The sequence below is a fragment of the Colias philodice genome, chromosome 19 (genome assembly GCF_061535455.1).
Source record: "Colias philodice isolate Cphi_HAF_F1 chromosome 19, ilColPhil1 Martin Lab GWU primary, whole genome shotgun sequence".
Lineage (NCBI taxonomy): Eukaryota > Metazoa > Arthropoda > Insecta > Lepidoptera > Pieridae > Colias > Colias philodice.
This window is the reverse complement of record NC_143104.1, coordinates 4,550,449-4,576,748: the sequence shown is the minus strand read 5'-3', so window position 1 is coordinate 4,576,748 and position 26,300 is coordinate 4,550,449. Positions and strand designations below refer to the sequence as shown.

Below are 26,300 nucleotides of genomic sequence, written 5' to 3'. Positions count from 1 at the left end.
TTAGATGTTACTATTTTTATTTCCGTCTTAAGACAACTGTGTCATAAAGGACACACATACAAGATGCTCCTTATTTAGAATCATGAATATTAATCATATAAATATTTATACAGCATCTATATGTACAATGTATGTGTGGCGCACAAGTCCTCCCAGAATAACCCATAATAACTTATTTGGTATGACATCTATTTCATGCGCGACCAATTGCACAAATCTCGAAGCAAAAAGGAAGCAATTCGATTTTCGGATTATTCTCTTATACTGATACGCTTGCCATAATGCACTTGATCGCCTGAAATAGATGTTTAGGAGGACATATCTACACTATTCGATGTTCACTATGTGAACGCTTACAGCAAGCTTCGATTTAATTTACTTAAAGACGTTTACTGGCAGTGCAAACAACTTATGCACGATTTGAACCCAATATAGTTTAAAGACGAAGATATGTAGAACTAGTGTTTTATTGGGGAAACAGCAAGAAGGACTCCGAAAATATTTAGTTGCCGCGCTAACTCGTCGACTAATCCTAACCGTCGTCACGGAGGCAAATTATTGATTTATCTTAACCGTTACCCTACTACGCGTTTAACTCAGACGTGACTTAATTTAGCTTCATATTACCATTTACAGTAACAGTCATTGATTATGTATTATTATATTATACATCAGATACAAGTCGATAGCTTAAATTTACAGTGCAACAGTAAAGTGGCCATAGAGAATACACCACCAATCTTTAGAACTCCTCAAGCCGCCAGGCGCCAAATAAACATTGATCACAGAATAAAAACGCTATTGAGCTATCTTAATGTTAAAAGTCTGATAAATAGTATTCTAATAACAAAAATAGGACTTTTTGGTAAAAAATATTTTCAAGTTTCTTCCTTAATCCATAGAGATACAGTACGTAATGTTGTGCCACTATTTCATTAAAATACAAATCGATGAGACGATTCTAGTAAATAAATTTACATGACATGATGAACTAAACGTAAATTATGAAAATAATAATGCACAATTTCAACTTCATAAAATTGACTAATCACTACACACTGAACTAAATAAAATTAAAATTCGTCAAGTGAAGTATACAAACATGCTCATAATATATAATCAATACAATGACATTATCTCAAAGACGGATTTATTATTACTTTTTTTTTCATTTGACGAATCATATATGACTAAAATAAAAATAATGAATTATACAATAAAAAATCTATGTTTGTAAAGTCATCATCAATATGTTTTATCATACTGTTAGTAATTTGGGAGATCTGATTTATTATAAAAATATTCTTACAATTATTGAAACTAAGCATACTAACTTTTTTTTTCAGTTTTCAAGAATGATAAAAATGATTGTTACATTGCTCGTACCATTACGAAACTAGAAATAATTTTACGTCTAAATGTTAGCTAAATATTACTCGATTGTTTTGTCATGTTACAATGTTCAGATCACACGGGCAAGGATTAAGTTAAAAACATGTTTCAGTATGATTATTTATTACATATTATTTTTATATATTCCTCAAAACATTTATGTACTTTGGTATTAATAACTAAACGAACGAAACGCGTCAAAAATAAGTAAACAATTTTGATATAATATACCTATAATAAAATTATAGTTTTGAAGCTATAATATCAGATGCATGAATTTAAAATAAAATATTCTACTATTAACAATCAGAAACACACTCGTGTTCAGCTTATTGTTTAAACCCCGTGTTGGCTCCTTAATAATGAATGAAAGCGAAATGTTTCCAACCCCCTGCCTATATTTACACAATCGAATTAAACTATATTATACTTGCAATAGACTATATTATATTGCAAGTATAATATAGTTTACGAAAACTACTCAGGGTTAGTGCAGACTCGGCTCAGTTAACTATGAACTCGCTAAACTGTATGAGGTTAAAATAAGCAATACAATTGCTACGTTGACTGTACCTTATTAAAAAAAAAAATACGAAATGATTACATACATTCATTTCATTTTGACTCCGGTTTTACCAACTCTATTAAAAGTATCTCCATACATTTTCAATATTGCGGCGTGTTATAGTAATATAATTGATTATTCGATAAATACACGAAAGATTATTTTTTTGGGAAAAGTTTATTGATTTTGAAATATTAGAAAAGATTGAATCATCTCGAGACGTGCACGGTTATACCACAATTATATGTCAAAGATATCGGCTGAAGTCATTCAGACTTGATGTTGCGCACAATTTCAACCAATCGGAACGTTCCATTGTGCGCGCCAAAAAGATACTTAGATGCTATTGGTCGATTACTTTATCGCCAGCGAGGCGTCGGCTATTTGATTGCGTGTCGGTATAAGCTCAAACGAGTATAAATGTAACTTCAGTTGTGGTACAATGTAGTGTGTAATGTGCTGTGTGAGAGATGAGCGGACAAAATTTACTCTGTGTAGTCCCAGCAGTCCTTTTCATAGCCTTCGTGGACGTGCTCCAACAAAACTTTGCGTCTGCTGTCGCAATACCTGTAAATAGAGATGTTATATGAAGTTAAGTTTTTTTCTAAAATATGTACTGGCAAATGAAAAAAAAAACGAAATTTAAATCTAGGCAAAATCACAGAATTAGTTTGTGAAAAACCAAACCCTTTAAAACTTTGGTTTGGAAACTATCTCGACTCAAACCATTTTCAACGTTTTTTTAAGGCACAAGGAAAATTATGAAGAGAAGAAAATGTAAAAATCACAAGAATAATAGAAACAATAATATATAACCACCTATATTTGTTACTATATTCTTGCAAATTAGGTCCGATTTTTCAATGCTTGGATAAAACTTATTCGTCGAATAATGTATAAAACTACCATTTTAAAAACGTATTCTACTTGCCCGTATTTGACAGTTTACGTGACATTTTAATATTATTGTGTAATACTTTATTGAACGGATATGTTTTATCCAAGCATTGAAAAATCGGCCCTAAATGTAATTTGAATTTGAATATTGCTGAGCAACACCCGCTGGGGCAATTACTATTATAATAAGGAAAAGGGGGGGTGGGGGGCTTATTAGTTACTCACCGGTACTTGTCCTGCACCTTCTGCTTGATGTCGGCGAGGTTCTCGCTGGTGATGTCCCGCTCGAGGTACTCGCTGAGGGTCTCGGTGGCGGACTCCAGGTCGCGCTGGTTGTCCTCGAATATCACCGACTGGTTGTTCTTGCGCAGGTAGTACGCGAACACGTACGTGTACATCAGCGTCTGCCGGCACTGGCACAGGATGTCCACCGCCTTCTTCAGGAATTGCACCTGCATATCCAGGGGTTTTTGTTTTAAATTAAGGTGTAGAGAGATGGCAATACTTTATCTTGTATGTGGGAAGTAGGAATAATAAACTGTTTGCGATTTAATCTCATATATTTAATAATATGTTACAGCGGATAACCAGCAATTTATATTATAATTATTGGGCTATATGTAAAAATAAATTAATGCAAAAAATGATACTCCATATTTTTCTCATTCCGTGACATAACACACTAAAAATTTTAACGAACATAGTTAATGCACCAATTTGCAGTGAAACAGACCTCGATCCAGCTCATGTTGTGCTGCTGCATCTCCTCCATCTTCTCCTTGACGGACGCGTACAGCTTGGACTCGAAGCGCAGCGACTGCATGTGGTTCATGTACCGGTTGCAGTAGAACAGGTAGCGCTGGAGTGCGGCGCGCGAACGCTCTTGCGCGTCCCGTGCCGCCTTCGCTTCGTCTTCGTCGTATCTGTAACACATATAAATAGTAGCTACCTAAAAATTTAAAAAATATCGAAATTTGTTGAGGAGTTGAAGGAGGTTTTTGAAGTGAAACTTCTTTATGCGCTTTGAGAGTAAAATTTCAAGGTCACGTCATGGCACTACCGTAACTACATGGAGTGAGGCAATGATTTGGTATCTTTGAATCTGGCCAAAGAAGTTTCGGCACACACGCCCTTTTTTTTCTTAAAAAATTGCCATTTCTTTCTCTCTAGGACAAAGTACAAAATGGACATTAGCAATGCACTCAAAAATGTTTATTCACCTGTTACAATTGTACCAGCTACTGCCATGGGGCTCCCAGGGCCCGAGGCACACCCAGCAGAAGTCCGCCTTGCAGTTCTGGTTCTTGCACACCATGTGGTTGCATCCACCATCTTTCTCTATTGTGACGTTGCACTTCGGACATTCCTTCGTGTTCGCCGCTATCCAGTTGGACGTTTCCGAGTCATCGTCGCACTTCTGCAAATAATAAAAAATTGTTCCAATCACTATGAAAAGTAGAAAGAATGTGGGTAGAATTTTAAAGTTTTATTGAATTAATTTTTCACCCACTTTTTCATATATTTATTAATCACTTTGCACTTTTGTGTTCACTTACACAACATAGATAAACGTTTTTGATTGTCTATATCAGATAATTAATTTGCTCAATCTACAATGAATAATACCAACCAATCTTATGCCGACAATACAGTATTTATCTTATTTTTATTTCCCCGCTCTATATCCCGTGACGCGTCCGGCGCACAGCCGGCACCGATCCCGATAGTGTCAAGGGAGTTCACGAAATCTAGCTTTTTTATGACTACCGAGTTTGAAAATTTTATTTACCCTATTGTTCTATAATTATATGCCATGTATGATATATTTTTGGAAAGAGGAAGAAACTAGTTATAGCATAAAAATGTAATCATGACGATATATTTTTTCTATAAAATTATAAAAAATTGATTTTCTTTTGTTTTAATTTTAATTGCTTACATACTAACACTTACATGATAATGCTGAGTCATCAAATGATCATATTCACGTTTTCATATCACTACACGATTGCCAAATACATTCACTTATATATTCACACATTTAACACAACGTATTTCACTATAAATAATAACAAATCTCCATTATTCACAAACAAGAAAAAAGCGCCATTTTGCGTCTTCCGCACTGAAAAGTTGAGACACTTTTTCACTGAGTATTCTTCAAATATCCCTAAAACCAATATCATAAACGTATTCTACGTAAAATTTCCAGTAATATACGTCTCAATTATCACTCATCTAATTATTCCTCTCGGCATAATTCACAATCCAAATATTCGTTGAACAAGACAAATGTCACAAACTATGGCCGATGACGCAACTCAATCAATGATTCACTTTTTTTTTTATTTTGTGGTTTTGGTCTCTATTGCCTGTCTCGGAGTCGTGTCGATTCGAATTATAAATGTTTAAGGCATAGAGAAATATTTTTTATACTGGAAACATTCACTTGTAAGTCTCTACTGATGACCTTCAATGTCACGGGCCGCGTTACGCACAGGCGATTGTGCGCAGGACGCTACAGTACCATTTTCAGTTACGCATACCCGCTGTGCGTATGACGCGTCACGGGATATACCACCTCCATTTTACACCACTACAGTTATTTAATTAGTATATAATCGTGGTGTGACTACCTTAATCCACTTCCTAAGCAGACAACACCGCACGGGATCGTGCCAGTTCTCCCCACATGCAAAGCAGAAGGTATGCGTGCAACGGCACGTCACCGGGGCCGCTTCTACGTACGCCACTTTAATGGCATTGCTGCAGTCTGGTGACGGACACCAACGGAGCAGTCTATTGCACTGGGGAAAAGAGAATGAAATGATAAGAAATTGAGTAATGAGAAAAAACACCTTATTTGTATAGGACATATTCATAAACAAAGTATTTTGGCAGTATAATCACATTAAAATGATGACACTTTAAATATAGCATCCTGCACACAGTTTCATTTCTTCTTATTTACCATTATAAAATTATGCACACCCAAATGCATTTTTTTTCGATTTTATTCTAACCAAATAACAATACATTTCATGCTAGCAATTCATTTAAATATTTATTCCATGTCAACAAATCACCTCTCCTGAACAATTATCAAATCCCAAAGTAAATCAAACAATGACACATAAGTAGGACGAACCTCCACAAAGCTATTAGTGATGATGTGCTGGTACTTGAGCTTGACGCGCGGGTCGCGGACCAGCCGCATCACAGTCGCGTCGTCCACCAGGATGTCGCACGCGTGCGCCGCGCACGCGATCGTTTGCCCCTGTTATATTGCGCACTTGTTAAACTAAATATTCTTGAAATTGGATAAATCTTATTTTGATTTAAAGTAAATCACAATTTTTAACACGCTTTTAAAACTTGGTACACTTATTAACCCATTGAGCCCCGAACGGCCCGATCGGTCCACGACACTATCGATTTTCTATTGTGTCTGTGATTCCAGGCCTGAGTTATTAAGGATCAATATTATTGAATTTTGTTTAGTTATTTTTTTTACCTATGTATATAAATTTAGTAAATAAAGGTACTGGATTTTAGACCATTCATATTTGTGTGAAAATAGTGATTAAAATTTATAATTTTGTCTTTTCAATGCTTGCAATCATGCTTTGAAAACACAATCTAGCTTAGCAGTAAATTGTTAACATAAATGTAAAATAATGAATTTATCTATATATTGATATGGTGGTGTACTTACTAATCCTTCTTCCATAATTTTTGTTGTTAAATATTCACACCAGCATTGTGTACAAAACCTGTGTCCACACTCCAAGCCTGTCATCATCTGTAAACATGAAAACATTATCAAAAATACCATAAAATATAAGAAAATGTTGATTTTACATTAAATTTATTTTTATTTATTTTATTTATATTTGTTTATAAAAATAATACATACTGCAGTTGGTAAAATAGAAAAACAAATTTCACACTCTTCAGTTCCCGAAGTTGATATCCGCCTTGGTAGCTGAAAAAAGCATTTTTTTTTATAATAGAAACAGTTATCCACGATCATTAATAATAAAAAAATTATCTTTGGTTTATATGACCTGACCTGAATAAATTAGAAAATAGCGAATGTATCAAACTAATCTCAACTTTGTAAACAAAATATATTTCACAATAATAATGTGCGCTATAGGCATTAATGAGTCATCAAATGTCACAATTATGTGAAAAAGTTGTGATAATCTTTTTTTCCTGAACATAATATAAAATATATATAATAATGTGAGTATAAAGCTAAGTAAAATATAAATATTTCATACACATTGGCATTTTTCTATGTATTGTAGGTGTTTTGAAGCCATGCAACATCTTATATCCATAAATAATCCACTTTCATTTACCTTTGGCCTCTGTATAACTGGTTTCCTAAATGGATTTATAACTCTAGCCTCTGCGAACAGTTGATCCTGGTCGCCGTCATAAAAACGTTCCATTAGTTTCTCCTTATCCCATTTGAAGTGATTAAGAAGTATACGGGTTGTTGTAGCGGGTATCTAGAGAAAAATGTTTCTTGTAACTTACAATATACTGTTTTTAATTATAGCCAAGAGCAGTAAAAAACAAAAACACATTGTTAAATGAGTTTAGAATAAAAGGAAAACTTAAAATATACAACGACACAAGTAATATATGGGACCTACATCTGTGTGCACATAGAATTTATGACCTAGATTGCTGAAATAATACAATAAGATCAAGCAAAATTAAGTTTTGAAAAACAATAAATACTTAAATAATATCCACAAATATATTTGCAATGCTGTCATGGTATTTTATCATTCAGTGCAACAACAAAATATGATTTTTTTTATGTCCTTACTAACTAATTCAAATACACTAAAAGATTAACAAAAAAAAACTTGAGGGGTGTCAAGGGACACCCAGACGGAACAAAGTATTAAGTTAGAGAGAGAGAGATAAATTGAGAAAGATGTGTATGCCGCACGGCTTACAACTATACCAAAAAGTGTCATTACAACTTTTCATCTTAATTTTTTTCTGTCTAGCCCCGATAAGCGCAATAACAAATTGCTTTCCAAATTGTAAATGAATAGGTACTATTGTATATTTCGCTGCAAATTCTTGCAAATTGTCTTATGTTTCTATACATACAATAATTGTTGTACTTTTTGTAGTTTTTGAAAACAAACAACTTATGACATTCAAATAAGTTAAAAAACATTTGCTTGGCCTATCACTTTAATGTCTTCAGCCATTAAAATGCAACATTACATTATAAAATTAATTCAATATTTAATGATGGATATTATCATAAGTAAAAATATAAATGATTACTTAAATAACTTTAATTACAATAAGTATAATATAAAAATACTGTATACTACTTTAATACTAATATAATATTATATGCTTTGTAACAATAATTTTAATTGACATACATAAAGAACAATTACAACATAGTTTAACAAATTTGGCCCAATTATATTCAACTCATAGATAATTTTGTTATGATTTACATACATCAACCATAGAATAAAACACAAACATGGAATAAGTTAATTATGGAAGAAACATTTCAGACAATAATTACTCATTCTATAAATGACTCATTTTCTTACATTTTTACTTTTTGTTTTTTATTCTTTGACACATAAATATTAGTTGCTAACAAAATACTACCTAATTAGAAGCTAGTTAGATGTTATATATGGCAGTAAGATAAAGTACATTTTGTATGGTAATATAGTTTGGGGTGATAATACTATAAATTACAGCACAAAAGAAGTAAACCAATGGACGAGTAACCTCATTCAATATGACCATTGTTTACCACTAACATACTGACCTCGACAACTGTGTTCACTTCTTTGATGCAATCGACCATGTGTTGAACAATTTCCTCTGTCGATAACACTTCGTATGGATATTCCTCAAGTTCCGTCTGTCGTTCCCTTGTACTGTGAGTCTCGTCCATGACAAAGTCGACATCGTCTCCACTGGACACATTACCAGAATCAACATCGTCCTTTGTATCATCTTCAGAATCCATCGTCGATATTATTAAATTATAAACTAGGCAATAAAGGTACAGGCAATAACTTCTAATGATGAAATAATTACACCTAAGATTTAGGAAAGGTCAACAATGAAGAAAATAGTTCACCCACGGGCTGCCAAAATCTCTGACGTACAAGTAGGCGATAGCTAGTGTCTATGCCATGACGTTACTCTGCAAACGATGAATGTCTCTGGTTAGCCCATTAGTCGCTTGTTTTTTATGGTGTGTGTTCATTTGTATTGTTTATTTTGTACTTGCAACATAAGTTTCTATTGGACTTAAAATATTATAATAGAATCTATTTAAATCATGACTGCTATGAATTTAATTTTAAACTTTGCTTTATTGATTTTTGTAGACGTTCTTGATTAATTATCTCTTTTAAATGGAAGAAATGGAAATTTAACACACTAATTTATTAAAATAAATATAGGCCGAAACCTTAGATCATTAAGTAATGGATGGAGTACGCTGGCAAATGTTCTAACTAAACTTTCTGCTGATTTTGGTGCGGGGAGGGTAACTCACACTATTGAAACACAATCACACATTCACAAAAATAATTTGTGTCACGAAAGTCGTAAAAATTTACGACCTTTTAAGCGACGAGTTTTTAAATTCAACTCTATCCCTAAGCTCATAAAGATTAAATTTGTATTTCATTCCAAGTTGTCTCGTGTTGAGTGCGGTTCAATATCGCGTTCTAAATTCAACTTTATAACTTGTATCATAAAGATTAAATTTGTATTTCTTTAAAAGATAGTCTCGTAAGGAATGCGGTTCATTATCGCGTTTTAAATTCAACTTTATCTCTTAGTTAATAAAGATTAAATTTGTATATTTTCTTTCCATGATAGTCTCGTCTCTCTCTCTCTCTAAACATGACTCGATTATTTGTCTTGATCATATCGCTAAACGATACATCGACGATTATTAGAAATTGCATTTAATTAGAAATGTACGTTAAAAAAATAAAAAAATATACACAAATTAAAGGTTATTCCATCTTTTTTAGTATTCGACATGTTTGAATTGCTTCTGCAAGACTTGACAGTGCAAAACGGCATTTTTAGCGGAGCACTCGCAGACGTCCTTTCAATGTTTTACGAATACGCAGAGTGTTTGTAATCGATTACGCAAGTAGTTTTTATGAAAGCATAAGATTTTTCGATTCGAATAATCTTATACCTCGGCAAAAGGGGAAACGCCTGCGAGTGTAAAGCTGGGTATCGACTTCGCGCTCCTGGCGCGCGCGCCATGAATGACCGCGCCGAGAGTGCGCTCCGCGGAGCGCGTTCCAAATAATTGAAGTATATCAACTAAGCGCGCCTGGCGCGCGTGGCAACTGTTCCAGTGTTTGACCGTTCATCATGGAAGCGTCGTGTACGAGCAGCAGCAGCTATTGTAATTATTATACACAGCATAATAAAAAAGAAAAAACAGAAACGTCAAGTGCGTTGGTGGATAAAAGAGCTGTACCGAAAAAAAATGCAGTATGGAGTGACACTTATATATATACAACATGCAGTTCGAAGTGATAGAAGACACAATAAAAAACTTCAAAAGAATGTCTACAGAAGATTTTTATTACTTGCATAACTTGATAGAGCCAAAGGTGAAAAAAATGGACACCCAGTTTCGCGAAGCTATTACAGTGACTGAAGGCTAGAGACAAGCTTGCAATACCTGTTCAGAGTTTCAAAGCAGTCTATATTATCAAGGATAGTCCCAGAATTATTATTCGGAGCGCAACAAACACAAAAAATACGACAAACCCGTCTCCATTGGCGCGCGCGCCACGTTTGATGCGCGGTAAAAAACCGACACCCGACGGAACGGACCGCTCCGCGTTCGACCGCTCCAACGAACATTTTGGCGCGCGTTCCAAACTGGTATCCATTTCACGCGGCTGGAGCGCGCGCCAATGTTCGACCTCTTGGAGCGCGAAGTCGATACTCAGCTTTATCCATTACTTAATGATCTAAGGCCGAAACCCACAGGTAATGATACAATATGCTAAATGAAGCTAGTCTAGCTGGTCAAAGCAAAAATATGCTTCTTCCTTAGACACACCACATTAAAAATATATTATTATCAAATGCAAAAATATTAAAGAGATATTGAAGTCAGAGTGCTAATCAGTCTGTTTTGCTTTATCAGATAAAATATTACCACCGACATAAATGAATTTCGGAATGAAAATACTAAAAAGTGTATATTTAGTATTTTCATTCCGAAATTCATCTAAGTCGGTGGTAATATTTTATTTTATCTGATAAAGCAAAACAGAATGATTAGCACTCTAACTAATCCATGAATACGTGGATTAGTGAAATTGCGGGACTCTGCTAAAGTTCTTTTAAACTTTATTGTGCATAATTGTCATAGAAAAATTGATAATTATAATTAGAGAATAATAAAAACTAATAAGTAATTATAACAATGTTTTTTATTAATTTTTGTTGTTAACAAATGCTTCATAATATTATGTTTATCTATATTATTTTAATAAATATAAAAATAATTATAAATAAGTATTTATTTGCCTATACAAAATTTTTATGTGAGAATAATAGAACCTCTGAATTCATTTATATAATCTTAATTTAAGGCAAAAGTAAATTATCCAACTCATTTTCAATTGATTCAAATTGTAGGAATATTGCATGAAGTTCATTGTGTGTTAATTCAACTTCAGCTTCATTCTTATTTCCAATAATCTTTATGTAGGCCTTAGGCACTTTACATTTTTTATGATACACTGAGCTTAATTCAGCATTCAATTTCCAAGAAAATTCTGGATTATTTTCATATTGATCACCTGCACTATTTGTAAGCTCATTAAGAGTAGTGCTTGTTTCTGCGCACCAAACTTTTGAAAAGACATCAGCTTTTTCTTCATCCAAACCTAATGTAATAAAATCTTGTCTAAGATCGACTGGCATAAATATGAATTTAAGAACTCTTTTAAATACATATATGATTGTTTTTATAGCCAGAAGGAGTTTCTCTTCATCAATTTTAAATATTATTTCCAATTTTTTCCTCTCCTCTTCTGTAAATACATGGTCTGTTTCTTGATTAATCAGTTTAAGAACTATTCTTTTAAGAAACTGTTCAAACTTTGTATCATCTAAAGTGTTTATTAAAGATAGCCCTTTTTGTAAACTGAAAAAAAGCAATATGTTAGTTGTTATCTACAGCTTAATAATACACCAACACAGTACATAACAAGGCTGTTCACTCTAGCAAAAAGCTAACACAAATGTTATACAACAGTTAAATATATGTATATTATTAAAACCATTAACAGTACTATGTTATTTATATCTTACTTGGGAGAAATCTTTATCCAATTACATTCCATTCTATAAAGAAACAATACTTTTTATTATCAATAATGTATTAATTTTGACAAAGGATTATGTGCTAGGATGAAAAATTATAAATAACAGAACACAAATTTTATTCAAAATTGTAAATAAAATTGTGGAAAACGTAAACAAATTTAACTCTTTGACGTTCACTTGAAGTTCACTTGACATTTGAAAACCTGTTTCCCCTCAGAGTGTTTCCCTGTGTTGGCCACAGATATTGCAAGGATATCGCAACCTATGGTCGTATTAGACACAAAACAAGCAACTAATGAAACAAATTTTTAAGTTTGTATATTTAAGTATTGAAAGTCAAACTTTTATTCCTTATGCAGAATGTGCTAATATAATATAATCAGCTGTTAATTATTGTGATATCACATCGTAACTGTCATTTTCACACGGTTGTCACTTGTCAGATATGTCAATTGTCAATACAAAGTTGTCATTGTACGTTTTGTGGCATGGCGTGGCGAATTCCGGCACTGTAAATTTTATAGGAATTTTGAATGGATATTGCATCATGTCTTCTAAAAATCCAGGTATAAGGGTTCCGGAAAATATTGACTTTCCGAAAGAAGAAGAAAATGTGTTAAAGTATTGGAAAGACATTGAAGCTTTTCAAACATGTCTTAAACAATCCAAAAACAAACCAAGGTGGGTATTCTAACCTCTCTATTATTAAAGTGTATTATCACTAAGTTACTTTAACTACATTATTTATTTTTCGTTGAGTAGATATTCGTTCTACGATGGACCACCATTTGCGACTGGCTTACCTCATTATGGACATATACTTGCCGGTACAATTAAGGATGTTGTCACTCGATATGCACATCAAAAGGTAATTTAATTTTTTTTTTATAAACATTTTTAAAAAGTGCAATGAAAATAGAGACTAATGTTCATAAGTTTTCCTTAAATCTTTTCAGGGCTATCATGTGGAAAGAAGATTTGGGTGGGATTGTCATGGTCTCCCTGTGGAGTTTGAAATAGATAAAACCTTGGGAATAAAAGGACCTGAAGATGTTGAAAAAATGGGCATTGACAAGTATAATGCTGAATGTAGAAAAATTGTTATGAAATATGCTACAGAATGGGAGACTATTATCACAAGAATGGGGCGTTGGATTGGTTAGTTCTTAAATTTATTTAACTTCAATGGAAATAAATAATATATTAATTTATTAATTATGTTAATATTCTTTTACAGATTTCAAAAATGACTATAAAACCCTTTATCCATGGTTCATGGAATCTGTTTGGTGGGTGTTTAAAGAATTGTTTAACAAAGGCTTAGTATACCAAGGTGTAAAAGTTATGCCATTCTCAACTGCATGTTCTACTCCACTTTCCAACTTTGAGTCTGGACAAAATTATAAAGATGTAGTTGATCCAGCTGTTGTTGTATCTTTTCCTACTGCTCAAGGATTTTCCCTCCTTGCCTGGACTACTACTCCTTGGACTCTGCCTAGCAATTTATGTCTTTGTGTTAACCCTAAATTGATTTATCTTAAAGTGAAGGAAAAGGCAACTGGCACCTGCTATGTTTTACAAGAAAATAGATTCCCTGTAATCTTCAAAAATATTGATGACTATGAGATTGTTGAAAAGTTTCCTGGTGAAAAATTGAAAGGTATCAAGTATACCCCAATATTTGATTATTTTAAAGACACCTGTCCAAAAGCATTTCAAGTGTTGATAGATGGGTATGTAACTGATGATTCTGGTACTGGTATTGTTCATCAGGCACCATATTTTGGTGAAGATGATTTTAGAGTTTGCTTAGCAAATGGGATCATCACCAGAGACCAAGAGATCATCTGTCCAGTAGATGCAAGTGGTAAATTTACTGCACCTGTCAAAGATTTTATTGGTCAATATGTGAAGGATGCAGATAAAAATATTATAGCTAATTTAAAAGCACGAAATAGGTTGATACAAGTGGGACAAGTTAAACATAGCTATCCTTTCTGCTGGCGTTCTGAAACACCTCTCATATATAAAGCTGTACCATCTTGGTTTGTAAGAGTTGAACAGATGAGTCAAGATCTACTAAAATCCAGTGAAAGCACTTACTGGGTTCCTGATTATGTAAAAGAGAAAAGATTTGGTAATTGGTTAAGAGAAGCCAGAGATTGGGCTATCAGCCGGAACAGGTATTGGGGCACACCAATTCCATTGTGGATTTCAAGTGATAAGCAAGAAGTTGTATGTGTAGGTAGTATTGCAGAATTGTGTGAACTGACTGGTAAAGAAATTAAAGATATACATAGAGAAAGCATTGATCACTTAGAAATCCCATCAGCTCGACCAGGCCAGCCACCACTTAAAAGGGTTACAGAGGTTTTCGATTGTTGGTTTGAATCAGGATCTATGCCATATGCACAGCTCCATTATCCATTTGAGAACAAAAAAGAATTTGATGAAGTTTTTCCTGCCAATTTTATTGCAGAAGGTATTGATCAAACTAGAGGTTGGTTTTATACACTAATTGTATTGTCTACAGCATTGTTTAACAAACCTCCATTTAAAAATCTGATTGCTAATGGATTGATTCTTGCCGCTGATGGACAAAAAATGTCCAAAAGAAAGAAGAATTATCCTGATCCTCTTACTGTTGTCACCAAATATGGGGCAGATGCTTTGCGATTATATTTAATTAACTCTCCAGTTGTCAAGGCTGAAAATCTACGATTCAAAGAAGAAGGTGTTAGAGATGTAATAAAAGATGTCTTTTTACCTTGGTATAATGCCTTTAGATTTTTGATGCAAAATGTTGAGAGAATTGTTCAGGAAGATAAGATTGATTACAAATTCAATGAAAAAGCAGAAAGAGATAATGTTATGGATAAATGGATAACTTCATTCACACAATCTCTTATTCAGTTTGTCACTAAAGAGATGGCTGCCTATAGATTGTATACAGTGGTTCCAAGACTAACTAAATTCATTGACCACCTCACCAACTGGTATGTGAGAATGAACAGAAAGAGGCTAAAGGGTGAAAATGGTGTAAAGGATTGCCAAGTTGCTTTAGACACATTGTTTGGTGTTTTATATGATATGGTCCGGGTCATGGCTCCGTTCACCCCTTTCCTGACTGAATTTATGTACAAAACTTTAAGACAATTGTTGCCCGGGGATTCTTTAGAAAGTGTTCATTTTAATATGATACCAGAACCAAGACTTGAATTGGTTGATTCTAACATAGAAAGAGCAGTAGAAAGAATGCAAGCTGTTATAGAGCTAGGGCGAATTGTGAGAGATAGAAAAACTATTCCTATAAAGTATCCATTACCAGAAATGGTAGTTATTCATCAAGACCAAACTTACTTGGATGATATTAACTCTCTTCTAAAATATGTTTTAGAAGAAATGAATGTTAAAAGGGTTCTTTTATCTAGTGATAAAGAAAAATATGGCATCACCTTAAGAGTTGAGCCAGACCATAAAATTCTTGGAGCTAGACTAAAAGGAGATTTCAAGGCTGTAACACAGGCATTGAAAGATCTTAATAATGAACAATGTGAAAAACTTATTGCTGATGGCCATGTTAATTTGGTTGGACAACACATTGACGTTTCCGAAGTAAGAGTTATATTCCAAGCCCAAGGTAATGACCAGTATGAAGCACACAGTGACAATGATGTTCTAATTTTACTTAATGTTACACCAGATCAAGATATGCTTGATGAAGGTTTTGCAAGGGAAGTTATAAACAGAGTGCAAAAGCTGAGGAAAAAGGCCCATTTGGTACCCACTGATGAAGTTGATGTATATTTTTCTGTTAATAAAGCGAGCGATATTTTGCGCATAATAAATATACATCGTGAGTTAATAGAAACAACAGTTAGGGCCCCATTAAAGGCTATTGAAGATTTATCACCATCTAAACCAATAATTATTGAAGAAACTCAAGAACTGAAAGGATCTCAGTTAAAATTAATTATTACCTGGAGAAAGGACATTGAAATGCCAGCCAATCCATGGGCCAATGTAATTCTACAGGACATAAAACCGCGCTTTGGTGTTGTTACTAGTCAAGCAAGTATTATACTTAAGGACAAGAATAACAAGTACATAAACATAGATCAACTATATAAGGAAATTGAAGTCTTATTTGGGTTATATGGTATGAAATTTAACTTATGGTGTGAAGGAAATGAGATTCAGAAGACGGATGATTTAAATTCTAAACTGATCATTGTGTCTAATTCGAAACCTAAAAATATTGAACCAGAGAATGTTCCTTTTTGCAAGTTCGTTAATGTCGCAAATGGTAAGAAAACTGCGACACTGTTCATTGAAAATCCTAAAGGTAAAACGACACTAGCAAAAGAACAAGCATTGGACTTCTTATCTAAATATTTAGGCGTTAAAGCATCTGAACTGGACATTAGTGCTTGGAAGTAATATGGATTGAAACATTGAAACGAATAAGCGATTCATCTGTTCTATATGCTGATAATAAATATTAACTTATAATTATTATATGAAATGATTGTTATTGTACATGACGTGTCACCTTTTCTTTTTTAACTAAAGTATCGTGTTTTATCCAAAGCTGTAATCCATAAAATGAAAGCACTAGTTATTTTATTTTTCTTTTGTTCATGACTACTGTTTTAAACTTGTAGTTATTGGTTCTTTGTTATTTATTAAACCATAGTGAATTTTAAAGTAAAAAATATAAAATTGTTGCGAATTTTTTCGATATTGAATAAATCTGAAATACAGTAATTTGTTGTTTTATTTTAATACATGTACATTTTAAGTTAATCATATAATTAGGCCTTAGGGTTGATAATTCAAGGGGTGAAAAAGAAATAGAAATAATGTTTTGATTTAACCTTTATTTTAAACGTTCTTTATAAATAAAACAAAATAAGCATCAAATACAATGTCCACAATTTAATTATAATAACACAGGCTCGATATTTGAAATTTGTTTACTCTTTATAACTGACTTTATGATATACTTTAATATTGAATATCTATTTAAAGTTACAAGTGATGTAGAAATTATGTACACACTTTATACTTGGCTGGATAAATTTTTGTTGAAACATGTTGTATCACAAAATGTACCTACTAGTAAGAGGTAAGGAATAAAAACTCAAATTAAGAACAAAGTTAAATTGTATTACGATGAAGATAAAATAATGTACCATCAGGCAAGGTACTTTAACGATAGTAAAATAATACGCTAAATGTTTGTCTAAAATTGCAGAATAAATGTTTGTGAATAGCAAAGAAACATTTTGATGTGACACAAGCAATAGTGTGTACAAATACTTCATTGTGCGAATTTTTAATACATTCTAAAGTTTGGTAACTTGTTTCAATATGTTTATTATTATTGTTTACGTACGCATATACTTTGGTGACTAAATAATATTAACCTAAAGTATTACAATTAAATAACCAAATAAAAACAACGAAATCACCTAAGGAAATTGTCTTTTGACAGCACTAAGAGCACATTAATAATAATTGGACTATGACGCTTTGTTAATAGAATGATGTGAAGTCGTTTCATACACAACGGCGTACAATTAAATTGTGATTCTAGTAATACAGTTCAAAGTAAAACTAAAAAAATAAGATAATAAAAAATAAAGATTTGCTAAATATGGAAATTAGTTCCGAAAACTTTACATATAAAATAATTTCATAATTTTATTGGAATAAAAATGCCAGACTAACGCAGAGGTCGTCAGTTATATCACAACACAACATACATAAAAATACCATTTCATTTTAAAAATATATTTTAAGAATAATTTCGCAGCCTTCATTTACATGTCTTATAATACTGTTTGCCAAGGCATACAAAGCTGTTAGTATCTTCAACGTTATTGCTATGATTTCTTTATCGCGGAAAATATTGCTCTCAAAACAAATTGGACGATTCATCAACAATATTCAAATACACATAATATATAGGGAGAAACACTTACACCTAAGGTGATATATTAAAGAATGTAAGAATAGAACGCCAATGAGATGTTAGTATAGTGAATCACAAGATTTGATATATAGTGATTATAAGAATAATTATTTTAATACAACATTACACATACTAAGCCACGACGACAAATAGAAATATAATATGTTAATTATTTATTATGCGTCAACATGTTATAGTATGAGTGCGAGCACTCGTAAGCTTAATTTCTTATAGATTGTAACTGTGAAGGCATCGACGTAGGCGATTCATAAGACAGCGAGGGATTATTGCACTCGAACCACACTCTGGTTCGTTTCAACGTCACACTCCGTTAGGCCGACAGCCGCCGCGCACCTCTTCGGCTAGTGTGAATAAATAATTCCTATACCTCGTCTAGGAGAGGTTTAAATAAAAATAGCGTATATATTTGAACTAAAGATTCATAGTGATCAATCAATTAGACTATAAGATACAACATGGGCTACTCAGTGACTAGTCTAGGGGCGTACAATCAACACTCGTAACACGAACAACAACAAGATAAATACAACGATCACATCGGGCCGGGCCCACCTTCGCTAACCCCACTCTGCTGCCGCTGGCTCCTTCACCTGTGCGATATATATTGCAATTATAACTATGAGTAATAAATTCAGTAATCTATTTCCGGTGGTAAGTGGTGAAACTATGTTATGATGATTCAAAAGTGCTTCTAGAAAAGTCTAATTGAATAAATAAAAGTTCGATTATGAGTTTTCGGTTTAATAAATAATATAATTCAATAAATCTATATAAAGTTACGATATTTTTAATCCTTAAATTACTTTAAATTCAACAAACTATAAACTCTGGAATCCAAACTCGCAGTTATTCGCACTTTGATGCACCTTACTACTTGTTTCCGCCCGCGGCTTCGCCCGCGCAGTCAAAGAAAAACCCGCATAGTTCCCGTTCCCGTGGGATTTCCGGGATTGCGTCATTTTCCCGGGATAAAAAGTAGCCTATATAATTTTTCGGGTATCAAAATATCTCCATACCAAATTTCATGAAAATTGTGAATTTCCATATGAAATTCAGTAGTTTAGGCGTGATTGAGTCACAGACAGACAGAGTTACTTTCGCATTTATAATATTAGTATGGATAGTATGGATATGAGTCGTTACCGTGTGTAGCGGTCAGTGCGCGTAGTGCGGCGGGAGCGCGTCGCGGTCGGGCAGGCGGCGCACCTTCATCGTGCCGTCCGCGCCGCACGAGAACAGCCGCCCGCCGTTGTCTGCTCATGCAAATTGTTTTATAAATTACATTTTTATATCGTACGTTATAATGATACTTGATGAATTAGTGATGTATGTGCTTTTCACTTGAAACACTATAGCCACTAAATTTTCCAGGATTAAAAAAATCTTGTTGAGATTTAAGATATTTAAAATAAATAAACGGCACAAGAATTTCAATTTTACCAAAAAAAAATTTCAAATATTTGAGATCGTTAATAAGCTGTAAAATAATAATAATTATTATAATTTACCAATATATATTTGCGTGACGCCTTGTCCAATGTGTTTAAAGAATGAACTCCTGGCGTGTTCACCCGCAAACGTGTGCAACAACTGGTGTGTCGCTAGGGAGAACACCTGAATAAAATGTTGTAAAATTAATCAAACTATAATTATGTATAAGTTTTTTACGGAGTATTTTTATTAAAAATAATCCCGTATTTACATTAAACAATGTCATCATCATAGACTACATTACTGTCGTTCTTATGCCATAGTAATGACACGCTTACATCAATATGAATCTGCTAAGTGGTGAAATAACATTTGTAAGTGACTCGTGTACCTGTAGCGATACCTCGATCTAAATCGCGCAAGCGAAATGTTTTCACTCACATTAGATACAACTTTCCGACAACATTCTTCGGGGCCTTACCGGCCTGGACGGCCGAGTCCGTCAAGCTCCTCTCTTTATCGATGGTGGTATTCCACCGTGCTTCCTCCACACACATACAAGTGTACGTTTAACGTGTGTCTATCCGCTCACCTTGATGTCGCCGTCGGCCGCGCCGATCGCGTACTGGTCCTCGTGCGGCGAGAGCGCGACGCACTTGATGGGCGCGTGGTGCGCGTGCAGCTTGTGGCGCGGGGCGCGCGCGCGCAGGTCCCACACGAGCACGTCGCCGCGCCGCCCGCACGACACCAGCGCGCCGCTGCCGCCCGCCCACGACACGCACGACGCGCCGCCCTCGTGGCACGTCCACGCTAAGACCACACCACCCGTTATATACTGATATAACGCGAATCATGTAAAAAGAACGCTGGATGAAAGTGATGGGGTGTGTTTTGTGTGGCATGTATCGAGTTTAGCACGAAAGTTATTTGCTGCTTATTTTATTGTTGAAGTAGGCTCTCGAGTCGTGGCTTCGCAACTACATATTTGTTATTCTTATACCACCTCATAACACCAAATAGACCAATAAATCGCCAATGCGCAGCTTAACCGTCAGCGTTCTTTTTACATGACCCGACCTATACATGTACATAGTACAGACTACGACGCCCCACGTTATAGCGTTCTCAAGCCGCATAATAGGTAGCGCTAGCGCTCTATTTGACGGTACATTTTGGCATAGTACAACACATTGTGGCGACACGCATGACGTGTCTCTCTAGTGGCACGTTTATGTTGCACGCAACGTGCGGTATATTCAGGGATATTATTTATATAGAATTTATTAAAATATAATAACGCAACTAGAAAACAGTTCTATACTCACAAACTACTAAAGCTTTCTTGATAGGCATTAACGTGTCCCAAATGGCAACGTTTTTACTTTCGGAACTGTGACCCGCTGAAATAAAAAAGACAACATTGTTATATCATTCAGAATTAAAATTAAATACAAATTATTCCTTGCCATCTTACCTGTTGCAACTAAACTACAGGAACCCAAAAATACGAAGTCGCTTATTCCTTTGCTATGACACTGATGAGTCTGCAAACAAACAAATACAAATTCATTCATTTAATTATTCATTAATTTTCTATTTGTACAAAATTTAACTGACGTGATGATACATAATTATGAAGATCTTTCTAATGTCTATATGTACTATCATTTTCTTTTTTTAAAGACGAACAAACTTATATTTTCCTTTTGTGACACTGAACGATAATTAATATAGTTTACACTTATTTTAAGTGAGGGACAACTCACAAAGAAGGGCCTCGGAGGGGCTTGCGGCTGCGCGGCGCCCTTGGGCGCGGGCTGCAGCTGCCACATGGCCAGGTTGCCGTCCGCGTCGGACGCCGCGAACTTGTTGCCGTAGTCCGAGAAGCGCACGCGCGTCACCTTCGCGAACGCGCCCGGCGCGCGCGGCGACCACACGCAGTACGGGTGGCCCCACTCCCACAGCTGCACCGACCCGTCCGCGCCGCCCGTCAGGTCTGCCCACACACAAGCATAGGGAACAATAGTTACGTCAGAGCTGTGTTCATCGCGGTGTGCAACATATAGAGCCGTGAAGTTGGAAAGTTAGAGCATAGTAACCAGGCTCGAAAATTATAAAGGCATAGCACTGTGTACAATTTACTGTAAATAATCCTAAATCTAGTAACACCAACGTTACTTACTAGAAATTACAATTTATTATAAAAAAATGTGAATATTTATGCCCCAGCGTGAACTCATTTTATACGAACTTAACAAGCAATCAATAATTTATTAATTAAAAACTTACACAAAGGTTGTGAAGGATGCGCTGCCATACGCTTAATATTGTCGATTTTGTGTTTCAGCACCTAAAGTAAAATTTTATATGACAACATAATATATAAAATAGTAAACGAAAACTAAATTTCTATTTTTTATACAGTATAAATTATTTATTATGACGAAGATTTATTATTATATTTGGTTATAGGTTTCAAGCATCTTATTTAGTAGGTATATATTATTAACTTATACATATTTAGTAATAGGATATTAAAAATAACAAAATAAAACCCAAAATATCACGAGCACGCATACAAAACAACAAAAAGTTAGCATCTTGCTGTGCAGCCAAATAATAGACAAAAAATTCATAAAAATAATGTTTACAAAAAGTTCCAATATCTAAAATGACGTGAGTAAAATAAACACATCGAATGAAAACCAATCGGGAGCCAAAAACAAACGACACAACGGTTGAACGAAAAACAAATAGTGTAAATCGAATTAAAAACGAAACAAATACAAAATTACGAAACGATGGATCGGGCGATGAATCGATAAAAAAAATTCAGAAGACATCCAAGATCTAAAACATCGAAATAAAGCTGGCTGAGTGCGGGATGCCTAAGGGGTGTGTTTGGGGAGCGGAGTGGGGGGAGCGGGGACTGTAGGCAGCGGGGGAGGGGGGGTCTCGGCAGTCACTGACCGGTTTCATGAGAAGCTTCGAGCGGTGCAGCACCAGACGACAGTATTTCGCGTCGTGGCAACCCGGAAACTGCAGTCCTTTTACCTGTAGTTAACACTCATTACCATAGTACATAACACTTCTATAGATTACCTAACTCTCCTACAATTTATCTATCTTAGATGACTGGCACGTTACCCATGAGCCCATATTTGTATACGTCTCTAACTCTTTCTTCAGAACCATTTGGGATATTGGAACTTCCGTTGTAATATACTGTAAAACGAGTATATTTTATAGTATCAATTTATTTTAGAGTCTAACTAAGCAAAGCTCTTGAGGCGACACGCAACATGTTACAGTTTACCAACACCATTCCACAAACCCAGCGAGTAATACCAAAGTGAATGAATGATCCATAATCCAACATGTCTGTATTTTATGGAAATATTACATAATTGTATTATTTTGTCATTCGTTCACTCAATCCCAGTCGCAACAAGTGAATGTTGTTAGTGAATATACCGTTCACGTACTGTGACAACGTACGCTTCGTGCCCACTTGGCTTTGCGTGGCTTGACCGTCGCTCGTGCTGTGGATTTGATATTTGTTAAAGACGAAGCGATACATATTCATTGTTAACATCCGATTTTGCCATATTAGAGAATTAGTAGGATAGAATTGATATTGAGTTACATAAATAGTTATTACACCGAATAAATTAGTTTATCAGTATATACATAATGGATACATAACCTGAAAATATTTTTTTTTTAGTTTTTCAGCAGGAAAGGTTTTCTTGTCACCAAAATCTGAACCACACCATTTTTTTAGTATATTAAAAACACCAAAAAGGTTCATATCGAATGAAGATAAAATAAATGAAATATTATACACTATTAGATACAGTAAATAAATATAAAATAGGTAAACAAAATTAGTATAATTGATTTTTAGGTACCTGAATCATATAAATATTTTACCTGAATCATTATCTGTATCACAATGATGATGATCAAGAATTATAAACACTATAATTTTTATTATTTTGCAATAAAATAAGAACTGTTTGTAATTTTGGCAATGATATTTAAATATTTTAAAGCCAATTTATTTACCATAAATATTGCGAGCGAGAGCTAACTAATATTTACATCCCAGGATTATATTTTTGCACCTAAATTCGCATAACCTTTGACAATTCGTAGACTTCCGAATTATTTAAAAAATTACGTTGATTATTGCAATGCGATATTTTTGTGATGAATGTTTTTAATAACAATCACAAGTCGATAAAACAATAACTACATAAAAACAAGCCGCTTTATATACATGTTCAATGTGAACTGTACTTTTAGTTTACCATAACTAAAATAAATCAATTCTACAAGAACATACCATCTTGAATATAATATGATTGGATACCGCAAAATTTGATATCCTACTTTTTAAATAAAGTAACAATAAAAGACAAGATTTCCATCAGAATCCATTGGTAAGCTTTGAAAGTATGTTTAACAAATTCAATATGATATATATATATTTTTTTCAATGATTATAGATTTAAACTGAGACAATCATTCATTGTAATGTTTAGGTTATAAAGTGGATACGATGTTTGGCTGTTATGGCCACTAGTGTGCTGCTAGCGATTAGTAATGCCATGTTATAAATAAACCAGTGTATATGAGATTTGATAGTGGTCCGCAACATAGTGCGTTGGTGTTTAGAGGTTAATGTAAAAGTGTAAAGTTTAATTGCGTAAATGTTATGTTTTTTATTTATCTTTTGTAGTTATTGTTATGTAGTTAGTGCTATGTAGTTAATAGTTAGTGTTTAGTGATATTTGTTTAGTGTTTAGAGGTTATTGTTTAGTGTTTGGTGATTCGTGTTTAGGTGTTAGTGTCTAGTGGTTAGTGTTAAGTGTTTTATGTTCATTGTTTATTTGTTAATGTTAAGTGTTGTTTTTATTGTTATGTAGTTAGTGTTATGTGATTGATGTCAAGTGGTTAATAATAGTGGGCTCACCACACTAGCCCCGCGGCCGGTCTGCCCCGCGATGCCAACAGGCGCGGAGGGCGCGGTGGGGTTCATTGGTGAACTGTTGCCCGTGCCCGGTACTGAGCCACTGTTGCCCCTGGAATATTCATTATGTAACGTAACGTGTGTAAATCAATCACAATCACAGTCCACTCTTGTACTATTGAAGGTCCTAAACATCCTCCTTTCTACTTATTAAGTGTCCGTTATCTATACTAATATTATAAAGCTAAAGAGTTTGTTTGTTTGAACGCGCTAATCTCAGGAACTACTGGTCCGATTTTAAAAATTATTTCGGTGTTAGATAGCCCATTCATCGAGGAAGGCTATAGGCTTATATCATCACGCTAAGACCAACAGGAGCGGAGCGCAGCTAGTGAAATGATATAATGACACGCACTTGTCGTGGTGCTGTATGAGCAGGAAGCCGGTGTCGGGCAGCGCGGCGGGGTCGCTGGCGAGCGCGAGCAGGTCCACCTCGCACTCCTCCGCCCAGCACGCGCCGCCGCGCAGCAGCAGCGACACGTCCATCTCTTGGACTTCACGTGCTGTGGCCATTGCTAGGAGACCGCCGCCCACCTGGTAAACAAATCACATTATCAAGAATAATCGCCGAATTAATAACTTCTGGATATGTAAAATAGACGTTTAAAAAGAAGACAAAATGATAAATTACCTATGAGGAACAATATTAATTCACTTCTACAATTCACCACGCTGTATTTATATACAACTATTTTAAAGAAGAAAAAAAATCGGTCCTAAATCATAATAATTATTAGGAAGGTAAACAATAAATTTATAACCCTATTTTACTCTTTTGGTAAAACTTGAATGACCTTAATTCAGTTGACAAGTTTGTAAAGTGACTAATAGAAATACGAAACATCAAACTAGAAAAACATCAATTAAGAGTCTCCAACACCACTACACACCTTATTGAGACAGAAAGCGGCAATCGAATCCTGCTCCTTATGTATGATGCGTACAGGGCTGTGCAGCTCGTCATCATGTCGCGTCACCGTGCGTCCATCCGCTGCGGGCTCGCACGTTGACTGCGTGCGTCGCCGGGAGAACACCGCGCGGATGAATATGTCCTGTACGTGTTTGGTGTAATTTATTTTGTTTATTTTGTAGTCTTTTGAAAAATATTGAAAAACAATTTTTTTTTTTGAGAACTTGACTTTTTCTCATGCGTTGAACTGATATTGATTAGAAAAAACTATTTATTTAAATGCAAAGCCAACGCGTAAAATACAATGAACTTTACTACAATTAACTTTCCTTTTTTTTACTTATGAACTTTTTTTTTTCAAACATAATGTAAACTGTAAACTTTACCTGAATTTGCTCCTGACGCACGAGGTAATTCCATAGACGCCTGGCAGGTGCAGAACTATACATGGACGCATTGAATGGCGTATTGTGTTTTTCTAGGAGACATCTGTAAGTTTTAATCATGGGTTATCAAAAATGTAGGGATTTTCAGTACGTTTAGAAAAAAAAATGCAACTGTGAATAACTGCTAAAAAACGATATTAATCATCTTATCTATCTATCGACTTTACTCTGTTGTTTTTGTTATTGTAATCTATTTTTTTTTAAATAAACTAACATTTTATAAGACCGAG

The 26,300-nt window shown here is 34.5% G+C and overlaps 4 protein-coding genes across 11 annotated transcripts in view; 1 reads left to right on the top strand and 3 right to left on the bottom strand.

The window, feature by feature from the left end:
• ari-1 (E3 ubiquitin-protein ligase ariadne-1) lies at positions 1-9,046 on the bottom strand. The gene is made up of 10 exons (XM_089707486.1): positions 8,688-9,046; positions 7,222-7,374; positions 6,771-6,839; positions 6,570-6,656; positions 6,003-6,131; positions 5,491-5,661; positions 4,075-4,271; positions 3,588-3,777; positions 3,080-3,306; positions 1-2,524 (listed from the first exon to the last, which is right to left on the bottom strand). The coding sequence occupies exons 1-10, from the start codon at positions 8,889-8,891 to the stop codon at positions 2,443-2,445; spliced, it is 1,509 nt and encodes a 502-aa protein (XP_089563612.1). The 5' UTR covers positions 8,892-9,046; the 3' UTR covers positions 1-2,442.
• Positions 9,047-11,371: 2,325 nt separating this feature from the next.
• Vlet (COMM domain containing 10 protein valette) lies at positions 11,372-12,456 on the bottom strand. The gene is made up of 2 exons (XM_089707362.1): positions 12,236-12,456; positions 11,372-12,068 (listed from the first exon to the last, which is right to left on the bottom strand). The coding sequence occupies exons 1-2, from the start codon at positions 12,265-12,267 to the stop codon at positions 11,507-11,509; spliced, it is 594 nt and encodes a 197-aa protein (XP_089563488.1). The 5' UTR covers positions 12,268-12,456; the 3' UTR covers positions 11,372-11,506.
• Positions 12,457-12,729: 273 nt separating this feature from the next.
• IleRS (Isoleucyl-tRNA synthetase) lies at positions 12,730-17,017 on the top strand. Its single transcript, XM_089707499.1, has 4 exons — positions 12,730-12,931; positions 13,013-13,118; positions 13,207-13,408; positions 13,488-17,017. The coding sequence occupies exons 1-4, from the start codon at positions 12,798-12,800 to the stop codon at positions 16,688-16,690; spliced, it is 3,645 nt and encodes a 1,214-aa protein (XP_089563625.1). The 5' UTR covers positions 12,730-12,797; the 3' UTR covers positions 16,691-17,017.
• Positions 17,018-17,110: 93 nt separating this feature from the next.
• Positions 17,111-26,300, bottom strand: part of Rbcn-3A (rabconnectin-3 alpha) — a 44,299-nt gene continuing 35,109 nt past the window's right edge. For 4 of the 8 annotated variants that reach the window (XM_089707551.1, XM_089707554.1, XM_089707552.1 and 1 more), the window contains 13 exons: positions 26,011-26,113; positions 25,605-25,766; positions 25,070-25,248; positions 24,658-24,766; positions 23,165-23,221; positions 21,969-22,029; positions 21,446-21,675; positions 21,154-21,223; positions 21,005-21,079; positions 20,272-20,489; positions 19,757-19,862; positions 19,392-19,501; positions 17,111-18,838 (listed from right to left, as the gene is read on the bottom strand). In XM_089707551.1, coding sequence (XP_089563677.1) covers positions 19,404-19,501; positions 19,757-19,862; positions 20,272-20,489; positions 21,005-21,079; positions 21,154-21,223; positions 21,446-21,675; positions 21,969-22,029; positions 23,165-23,221; positions 24,658-24,766; positions 25,070-25,248; positions 25,605-25,766; positions 26,011-26,113 — 1,468 coding nt within the window. In that variant the 3' untranslated portion in view covers positions 17,111-18,838; positions 19,392-19,403. Of the gene's footprint in view, positions 18,839-19,391; positions 19,502-19,756; positions 19,863-20,271; positions 20,490-21,004; positions 21,080-21,153; positions 21,224-21,445; positions 21,676-21,968; positions 22,030-22,649; positions 22,734-23,153; positions 23,222-24,657; positions 24,767-25,069; positions 25,249-25,604; positions 25,767-26,010; positions 26,114-26,300 lie in introns of those variants that run through there. The other 4 variants (XM_089707553.1, XM_089707557.1, XM_089707556.1 and 1 more) reach the window with 3 other exon arrangements.

What these genes read in the sequence shown, in the direction of transcription:
- IleRS (XM_089707499.1), top strand. Translation starts at nt 12,798, where the DNA reads ATGTCTTCTAAAAATCCAGGTATAAGGGTTCCGGAAAATATTGACTTT. An exon ending in CTCGATATGCACATCAAAAG is followed by an intron (nt 13,119 to 13,206) that starts GTAATTTAATTT and finishes AAATCTTTTCAG; the next exon opens with GGCTATCATGTGGAAAGAAG. An exon ending in AAGAATGGGGCGTTGGATTG is followed by an intron (nt 13,409 to 13,487) that starts GTTAGTTCTTAA and finishes ATTCTTTTACAG; the next exon opens with ATTTCAAAAATGACTATAAA.
- ari-1 (XM_089707486.1), bottom strand. Translation starts at nt 8,891, where the DNA reads ATGGATTCTGAAGATGATACAAAGGACGATGTTGATTCTGGTAATGTG. An exon ending in TGCTTAGGAAGTGGATTAAG is followed by an intron (nt 4,272 to 5,490) that starts GTAGTCACACCA and finishes TATTATTTGCAG; the next exon opens with AAGTGCGACGATGACTCGGA. An exon ending in ACAACATGAGCTGGATCGAG is followed by an intron (nt 3,307 to 3,587) that starts GTCTGTTTCACT and finishes CTGGATATGCAG; the next exon opens with GTGCAATTCCTGAAGAAGGC.
- Vlet (XM_089707362.1), bottom strand. Translation starts at nt 12,267, where the DNA reads ATGGAATGTAATTGGATAAAGATTTCTCCCAA. An exon ending in TGGATAAAGATTTCTCCCAA is followed by an intron (nt 12,069 to 12,235) that starts GTAAGATATAAA and finishes GCTTTTTTTCAG; the next exon opens with TTTACAAAAAGGGCTATCTT.